Source organism: Musca vetustissima, unplaced genomic scaffold (assembly GCF_032173495.1).
Source record: "Musca vetustissima isolate MV318-11 ecotype Yass unplaced genomic scaffold, APGP_CSIRO_Mvet_v1 utg20955, whole genome shotgun sequence".
Lineage (NCBI taxonomy): Eukaryota > Metazoa > Arthropoda > Insecta > Diptera > Muscidae > Musca > Musca vetustissima.
Window position 1 is genome coordinate 90,212 of NW_026876416.1, and position 10,161 is coordinate 100,372.

A 10,161-nucleotide genomic window follows, 5' to 3' on the forward strand; every position below is an offset into this window, starting at 1 on the left:
AACAGGAATGTGAAAATGTTTTAACACCTTTTGTGTACAATATATAAAATTTCAGGGAAATTGTAAAGTTTATGGTCGCGTCTGGCCTATGTATTTCAATACCGGCAATGTTCCATAATCATAAAAAAATACAAAGGTATCTAATATTCTGGCAGTCCGCACAGTATGCCGGGAATGGTAATGCAAAGTAAATCGACCTTGCGGCCAAGGAAAATTTTATTAGGTTTATTAGCAACCAATTACAACAAAAAAACTGTTCTAGATCAATAATATTTCAAACATATCAAAAAAAAATCATTCATTGAGAAAATGCTAATAAATCTTCAAAATTCGTTTTTCACTTAATATTTTTGACAGCTAATTGTACCAGCAACTGTGCTGATGCGGCTACCTTTGTAACACCGAATCATGAAAGTTCAAAGTCGATTGATAAATCCCTAAGTTATTCATAACTAAAAATTTTCACTGTGCGTGCGCTTCCCGTTCCGGAAAAATTATTTTTGGGGCAGCACACACAAATATCCATAGATCGTTTTACGTAAACGATAAATTAGAATCGTGCTCCAACAACAACTGCATCATGGTCATCCCCAAAGAAATACTCAGCGACTACAAGGAAGTCTACGAAAAGGCCTTTAAACTTGTCAACGATGAAAGCAAAAACGATCCACCCACAGACCCCTATAGGTCGCATTATGCGGCTAGGGATTTGCTGTTGCAAATGAAAGAGAATCTCAAGAACGAATTGGTGTCCGTGCAGGCCGAAGAGGCGGACGATGGTAAGGATGATTTCACCTACAAAGTGCTGCAGGCCTTCGTGTGCCGTGATTTGGGCCGCATCTATGTTTTCTGTGAAGAGCCCAGTACGGGTGAGAAATGTTTGCAGGAGTGTTTGGATTTAGTGCAGCAACGCAAAATGGAACCACCAGCCATAATACCATATATGGGAGCCATGAATGAAATGGGTATTATCTATGCCAATCGTACGGAATATAAGAAATCATTTGAATATCTGGCTGAGGCAGAGAAATCGTACAAGGAATTTATGGAAAGTAAGAAAACTCCGTTGGCTATAACCGATGTCTTTGGCACGGCCGATGAAATTGAAGCCGGCAAGGGACTCAAGGAGCTCGAAAGCCTCTATACACTTTGCTCATTCTATTTGGCACAGGTCTATGGTCATTTGGGTGAGCTGGAAAAATCTGCTCAATATTGTCACATGACACTGAGACGTCAGGTTGAGGCCAAATCCTATGAACCCATAGATTTTGCCTTGAATGCAGCAACGTTATCACAGTATTTCATAGGACAAAACATGTTTAAGCAGGCACGTCATCATTTGGCTGCTGCCACATTGGTGATGTCAGAACATGAAGCAACAATGTTAACGCCACCCAACTTGACGGAAGAACAGAAAAATGATATTCAGGAAACATTTAAACATCGTTATGCCGATGTAGCCAGATGTTGGGCCAAATATGGTCTGGCATTGTTATCAGCATCGAAAGATCGTCTATTCAACGATGATGAAACGAAATTAGCTGAAGGTAAGTAAAAAATATATAGAATGGATAGAAGCGTTATGTATCTGTTCTATATCGGTACTTGATAGATATACATATGTTATATTTCACTTCATCTCTTATACAAAACATTAGGGGTATAGATTATTTCTTAAACAATACTACTGAAACAACATTCCAAATTGTGCATACAACTGTTTTAATAGTTTGGATCAAGGTAGGACAGCTTGAGGTGAATAACAAAAAAGCAACTATACACGTGTGGCCTCTTCTGCCAAAAATAAAATAAATATACGCAACAAATGTTTGTGTTTATTTGACATTTCCTCAACACAAAATTAAAAACGCGAAAAATGAATGAAAAGTTATGATTTCTTCCCAAAATCCTGTAGGGAATACCATAAAATGTTTGTTTCATCCATAACAAAGTAATTATTTCCAGACGAAAGTGTTAAAAACTTTATTTTCATTTCAATTAAATTTGAATATTTTTCAATTTATTTGACATACTATTCAAACCAATACACACAAAAAAAAAGTATTTTGATTTGATGGAACAAGCCACCTTGAGAAAAAATTGTAATCAGTTGGTAGCTGTGCCCTACCTTGTAATAATTATACCATGGTTTGGATAATATCGATTTTTTTGTTAAACTTTGAAAAATCAAGAAATATGTTTGGAAGGGTTAAGAGAACATGGGCCGCCACTGTTGATTTTAATCATACGCATTTTGGACCGATACACTTTTGAATAAATATCTGCATTGTTAATAGGAATATATACGAAATTATGAGAATATTGATTTGGGAGATTATGAAGTTCTGACGGATGAGCCGGATGGTACGACGGCAAATGAAATGTCAATACGAATTGTCTAGCAATAGAACGTCGACGTTGACTATAAGTAAAGGAGATTATTAAGAACTACAACATAAATTTTCGCAATATCGTCGATCGACAAATTTAAAAATGCCACTATAAGTCATTGTATTTTGGACTAATATGAACTGGATGAACACCTAAGTCTGTTTTTACACGGTCTTTTTGTACACGGTTTTGATATAACACGGTTTGAAAATTGAATATTTTTATTTTTTTTTTAGACGATTTTATTCCATTCTTTGTCAAATTTAATTTTTGCGAAGTATAGTTTGCGAACACTAGCTAAAAGATTTATGTGAATTCCCCTTTAGCGCCTACAAACAATTTTTACTGGTCAAAGCAAATGTGAAGCACTAATTTAGGGGAATTCGCTTTATGTATAAGATCAATGTCTTTACACGGCTTTTTTTTTTTACACGGCTTCTTCTGGAACCAATCTACCGTGTAAAACTTAGGTGTATATTCATCCAAAAGCTACTACAAAAAAACCATTTTTTGACGTAACATTTAACTTATTTTACCTTACAAATGACGCTTTTACTTGTTATCTGATTGATTGTTTGGCATATATCTTAGAAAATGCTTCTTGATAGGCCATAAGCCACTTAAAGTAATTTGTCATACACATTAGATTATATGTCAGAAACCTATGTGATTCTAATTACAGTTCTTTGATAAAAAGACAGTTTAGATATTCATTTTGTTTTGCATAATGAAAAAAATACTGGCACAATGAGTTTCCAAAAAATGTGGTGCCGTAGCTAAGTACATATATTACCAAGTATAAGGGGGAAATTAATTTTCAAATACTTTTCTAGTCCCTGCATATATATTCGTAGTGTTTTGTATGAAAAATAGGTGCATACATTGTTACACCTATTTTATTTAAAATAGGTTTTTATACCCTCAGGCTTTTTGTTAATAAGGGTATATAGACATTGCTACGATAAAAGTGTGTCGTATCATTGGACTAAAATGGGACTACCTGTCCACTCTTTCTGGAACATTCCCACAATGTTTCAAAAAAAATGTAAATCCAATATAAAGCGATTTTGTTCCATTTTAGCATATCGTAATATTTTTTACCAAAACCTCCATCTGCTTTGTGTAAAATCAAAAATTAATCGATTTGATTGAAACAGTGTACATCGTAAAATTTAACCTAACCTAGATCAAGTCCGAAGATCAGATCGTTCCAGGCCATGTGGTACATTTTGAAAATGTTTAAATCAAATGTATAATCTTGAAGATGAGACCCTTCTGGTTCCTCCCCCAAAAAGATCAAAACTAAAAAAAACATGTAAATTTCAGATAAAACGAATTGGTTGTTCCATTTAATAAACCTTCATTAAATCCGAAGACGTTTTATATTGGACAACTTCTCTTGTTACCTTTTTGATTATATAAAGGGAAATGCTGAATACTGTGTAGTTTGTATTGGAAGAACATACATTTTATACTACACCTTTTTCATATGTTATTCAAAACATATCAAATGTAATTCGAGAATTCCATTTGTATTTCACAACATACAATTTGCAATTCGAGAATTCCATTTGCAATTCATAACATATCAGTTGTAATTCGAGAATTACATTTCTAATTAATAGAATACATTTCAAAATTCATAGAATTCCATTTGAAATTCATAAACTTCCATTTGATATTAATAAAATTCGATTTGAAATTTTAATAATTCCATTTGAAATTCTTAACATGTTTGATTTGAAATATATTGCATTTCATTTGTTTTTAAATTTAATTTTATATTTGAAAAATATTACTGGTAACACGCAAGAAATATGTATGAATTTGAAATGAATTGTTTCGAATTACAACTGAAATTTTTAGAATTACAAATGAAATGCTATACATTTCAAGTTGAATTCTTTGAATTTCAAATGGAAATATTCCAATTACAAATACAATTTTTTTAAATTTCAAAAGGAATTTTTGGAATTTCATATGAAAAATGGAAATTCAAATGAAATGTTGTGAATTACTAATTACATGCTCGAATTACATTTGAAATGAGTTGAGTTCTCGAATTACAAATATAATTCTCGAATTGAAATTGAAATGTTTTGAATAACATTTGAAAAAGGTGTAGTGAATTTAGTGAAACTATCGGCTATATATATCCATCATCATGGAAACTGTTAAACGTAAAAATCTCCTTAAAGTGAAAATAAAAAAGTATTTGACCTTGTGGTTGTATTCCTAATACTCAACAAGATGCCTTGGCATTGACAACATCTCACAGCATAATTTAAAAAGTGGTATTGAGTGTAGGTAGTAAAAACATCAAGTTTCATAAAAATCCTGGAAAACAACATGAGTTGTTATACATCAATACTTTTTTTACCCTATGATTGACATAAGAAATAAAAAAAAATATGTTTTCTATTAGAAATTGGTGCCATGTAGTGGTAGGAAGCAGGTAGAAAGATCACGAAGTACAATTATTCAAAAGTAAAAATATTCGTTTTTGTCGCGACCAATCTCATTGGCAAATCAAACACAATACCGTACCAATTATAACTTAATGTATAAATTTATAAAAAAAAAACACTTAAACCTGCTAAATCATTAACCGAGAAAATTAATAACTTTGATTTCAGTAATTACACATGTATTCGCAAACCTGTATATAACAAAGATTAAATTATTAATAATGAATTTTCCTATTTTCAGATGCCAAACGTTTGAAAATCAATGAAAATGCATACCTTTTTGCTGATTTCCCATTGGAAGCATACGAGAAACGTATTACCTGTGATTATTGTTTAACATTTGACGATGCCAAAGAAGTCTATCATTTTGTTACCAAATGGCTTGATATCGCCAAAGAACATTACAAACCCGATACCGATGCCACGGAATATGCAAAAATCATTAAGGATTTCGCCGAACTGTATCAGCACATTGCATTCTTCGAAGAGGATCCCATCAACCAATCGAAAATGCAAAAACGTCGCGCCAAATACTATGAAGAACTTATTGAATTGCTCAATCCAACCTTCTACATGTCCATATGTCGTGAATGTTGGTATGGAGCGGGTTTGGCTTATAGCGCCATACTCGACATTAAATTAGATCTACTCAAAGCTAGTCGCACACCAAATCCCCAGGAATTAAGTAAAATCAATCAAGTCTGCCAGCAAGCCATTAAACATTTTAAAAGCTACATCGAGTCGTATACCGAAAAGGATGGTTCATGGAAACCCAACATGGATGTGGAGGAGCAACGAACCCTGTTGTACGCACATTTTCATGTCGGAAGACTGCACTATAAAATTATAACTCCCGACCAGAATCTACAATTAGAGAATCTTAGCAACAGCCTTAAATATTATAAAACCTTCATTGATGAATGCGCCAAATTGGAGGAGCCAGCCAAAGCATTGCAGGCTGAAGTTGGTGTCTGTCGAGAAATGGTAAATTTATTGCCAATGAAAATAGCAAATGTGAAAAAACGTTTGCGTGTTTAAACGATCGCGCTGTGCTGTGCAACATTTGTGCTGGCTACAAAATATGCATTTCATTCTCACAAGAAGCACAAAGACAATGCGTTGCGTGTCATTTCTTTGTGTTTTCAGCCTTACATACCTCTCAATTCTTGTCCATGTTTAGATAATTTATGCTTTTATAAAAAAATAATATGACTTGTATTTATTAAACTAACAAACTTTAGATATTGAAATCTATTTTAAGCTTTTTAATTTCAATCTTTCTCAAGATAATAATTGAGATTGATTCGTTTTTATCTGTTATGTTTTGCAACTTTTTTTTTGTTCTCAATAAAGCAATATTGAAATTTAAAAATTGGAATATATGTGTTTATATCTTAATTATAAGAAAAAGGTCAGGTATTATTATCTTTAGGAAAATTGATATTAGATCCAGACGTTAACTTCAGTAAATAGTTTTCGAAAATAAGGCCTTAGGTATTGTATCAACAATGGATTGGTATAATGGATTCAAAAGTTGCCCTTCAAATATTAAATATATTTCTGTGCCGCACGCAATACATTTATTCCAAAATAAACATGGTTATGACTGCCGCAATTGCTTTTTAAAATTCGCGAAAGATAATTGATAAATGAGTATGTAACATTTGAGTCATATTATTGAAAAATAATTTTGTGAACTCAAATCGTATGTATTATTGTCCTTTTTTCATTGCTTTATGAGAGGCGTATAACGAATAATACAAGATTGGTAGCCTTGAAATATTCTACAAACATATAGATGGATGACTGTGTGGTCCCATAAGGCATGTGTAAGTGCAATGTGGGCGAAATGTGTGCAAACAAATATGAAGACTTAAGAGGTTACTTTTCTGAGGGCTAGGTAGATGTTCCATTCAGTTGGTGGGCTGTGATTTTTTCAATCCATATGTTAGCATATCAGTAAATAAAACTTATTATAATTTAGTATAAGTAATTATAACTCAGAATACTGTAAAGATTTTTTAAAAATGTTGTCTTCTCTTTAGAGATGTAACTAACTGAATTACTTAAGACTTACATTCTGAACATACTGGTTTTGCACGGCATTTTTATGCATAAGATGGAGGGAACAGTAACTTACTATTACTGTTACATCTCTATTTTTTTACTACCAAAAATATTTTTATTCTGATCAGGGAATAGTCATGCACATTTTTCTTATGATTCTAAATATTTCAGCTACAAGTTCCTCTCTAGTTGTGGCTGTTGCATTTTCGGGTCATAGTGACAGTTATTGTTTTTTGTAAACCATTAATCGATTATGCTCTTCTGATTCAAATCTCCCAAAAAGGCGCTCACGTACGTGATGACAACAGACAATACAAATCGAGCCATGTTCCCTTGCATGTTCAATTTTGACGTGTCCGATAAATATATTAAAATAAATATCTCTCCCTTATCAATTTAATATCCACTTGTTTCCTTTATTCTCAGAAGTGTAGTCGGCAAACATCATCCCTTAACAAAAAAATGGCAAGACGTTAGTATGAATCATGGTACAATTATTACAATCGCCTTTTCTATCAAATCGAAATATATATTTTGTATGTGTATTGTTTTGAGTACTGTCATGGTACAATTATAAAAGGTAACAGCAAACCCCAGCTGATTTGATTCCAACGTAATACTAGTGTCAATATGAATATGACAAATTGTTCTTGGAAACGCATACAATTCGAAATTACTCTTACCGTATTCATATCCATGTCGATCTGGCAACACCCTGGTGTGGCTTACTATTTAAATCTCAAGAGTTTGAGTGGTATGTTTCCTGTGCACAAACGTTCAGATTAATTTCATCTGTCGTCGCTTAAACATCGATCGGTAATCTAAAGTAAATCGAAAATGCATCACCTAAAAATGAAAAGAACATTTCATGAATGCTATAGGCAATTAAATCAGCCAGGATCTTTAAAAAATGTTTCATCCCTGCTACATTTGAAAGAGGATCTTAAGACATTTATAACTACGATAGAGGACAGCGATGAGGAACTTCAATATCAAATTCTTTTGACAACTATTTGCTATGACATTGCTAGTCTCAGTGTAGATGCTACCATGGCCGAAACACATTGGAAGGAATGCATTAAAATAATAAAAACTCGAAATTTTGTAACGGAAGCTATTTTGCTATATATTGGAGCATATCTTAAATTGGCCTTTCTGTACATTGAACAATCGGAAAATAAAAAAGCTCTAAAAGCTCTTGCGGATGCGGAGACGATTTACAAGAGGTATAAGAGAGAGGCTTATGATACTACAAATTTCCGCCTAGTGGACATCCTCTACAAGACCATTACATTGATGTTAGGTCAAGTATATCAAAAGTTGGGCATATATCCGATGTCAGCCAAATATCACTACATATCTATGAAGCTGGCATTTGAAAGTAAATCGTACAAAAATGATGAATTGGCACTGCAATCAGGCAATGTTTCCGAGTTGTATGCTAAAAGTAATAACTTCAAACAAGCTCGACGATATTTGGCAGCAGCCAATTACTTTGCAAATGAATTTAAAATGAAGACCTTACCGATTCAACATCAACGTGTCGAATTTGTATTTGCTTATTTAAATCGTTGCCGGGCAAAATACGGTATTGCTCTGTTGTTGGAGTCAAGGAAACGTTTGGATGAGATAGTTGATATATTAACAACAGGTAAGTAAATATCCGTAAACCTAATTCATGTGAAAACTGAATTTATTTTTTAAAGAGTAGGATGAAACCGCTTTATAAATGCAACTAATTTTAGGAATTGGAAAATGTGAATTCACTCTTCCACAATTCACATTTTCTAATTCCAAAAATGTGTATGATAGGTTTGATTGATAACGCGAATTTCTACTCACTAAACAAATAAATTCACATTTACATATGCAATTTAATTTTTCGTAATGCATTTCAGTAAAGTCCAATACGGAGTACAAATAAAAGATCGAAGGGCAAAATTTTAATCCACACAAGTTATCATAACATAACAAAATAAAATTCTACTATTGGCAATTTTGTAATGTCCCATCATTAACCCTTCAACTTCATATTTTTAAAGATGAATTGCTTAAATTCTCTTCTGTACATAACATTATCCTTGCTTACACTTATTTTTCTTTTTATTTCCAGGCGTCCACAGCATAAAATTGAACGACACCGATATGCCTTTCTTATATGATCGTTTACCATTAGCTCTATATGAAAGTGAAATAACCGCTGATTACGTGACAACATATAAGGATGCCAATAAAATTTTCATATTCTCTAAAAAATGTCTTGAAAGAGCCAAGAAATATTGCACACCCAAGGATAATGTAGATATGTATGTCGATGTAATGAAGGATTTAACCGATATTTACGACCAAATAACCCATTTTAAAAAAGACGGTAAACATGAATTCGAAATGCAAAATATGCGTATCAAAATCTACAAAGAACTACTTGGCAATCTAAATACGCAAACACATTTGTCAATATGTCGCCAATGTTGGTATGACATGGCTATGTGTTATAGTATTCAGATTATTCTCAAGTCCCGTTTGCATTGCAATGATGTCCAGCAGCTAAGAGCAGATTCCATTGAGTGCTTCGAAAAGGTTATTGACTCGTGCAAAGGTGGTTCTAGTTTCTTTAAACCTAACTTGACCCTTGACGAGAATATACTATGTATGAACGCCCATTATAAACTTGGCATATTACATGCTAGATCTCTACAGCCTAACATGCCTGGATCGATGAAAATGATTATGTTATATTTTAACACATTTATCGATGAATGTACAAAGGATGAGGAATTGAGAAATATATTCAAATGTGATATTGAATCGGCTCGATTAGAGATGGCAAAAGCTTGATTATTGTCTGGGACATTGGTCAACTTCGAATGTGAAACTGATAAAAGGAATGCATAGGTGTTATGTAGAATAAATTATTTTTGCACAAATTGTTGAAATATTAAAATAAAAAACATATTTTTTATACAATAAATACCTTATTTTACATAAATTACTAACGCCTATTTCTTTTATAAAAATCATTGACAAACAATAAAATGTTGAAATATGTAAGCTGGGATATTTAATTCAATTTTCAACGCGTATATGGGAAATTAAAAAATTCTTTTAAAATTCCATAAAAAAGTTTGAAAATTGTTTTTGGTACATGGTTTTTTAGTACATAGGTTAATAATCGTGAAAAACAAAGAAGAAGATATCCGAAAATATTTTTTTTAATTAAGACAAAACGTTTATA

At 32.5% G+C, this 10,161-nt stretch overlaps 2 protein-coding genes across 2 annotated transcripts; both read left to right on the forward strand.

The window, feature by feature from the left end:
- The first annotated feature begins 473 nt into the window (after positions 1–473).
- Positions 474–5,897, forward strand: LOC133320970 (KIF-binding protein-like). Its single transcript, XM_061530063.1, has 2 exons — positions 474–1,547; positions 5,101–5,897. Exons 1-2 carry the CDS (start codon positions 581–583, stop codon positions 5,895–5,897), a joined length of 1,764 nt encoding a protein of 587 aa, XP_061386047.1. The 5' UTR covers positions 474–580.
- A 1,866-nt stretch (positions 5,898–7,763) lies between these two features.
- On the forward strand, positions 7,764–9,764 carry LOC133320962 (KIF-binding protein-like). The gene is made up of 2 exons (XM_061530054.1): positions 7,764–8,577; positions 9,040–9,764. The coding sequence occupies exons 1-2, from the start codon at positions 7,764–7,766 to the stop codon at positions 9,762–9,764; spliced, it is 1,539 nt and encodes a 512-aa protein (XP_061386038.1).
- The last annotated feature ends 397 nt before the right edge of the window (positions 9,765–10,161 follow it).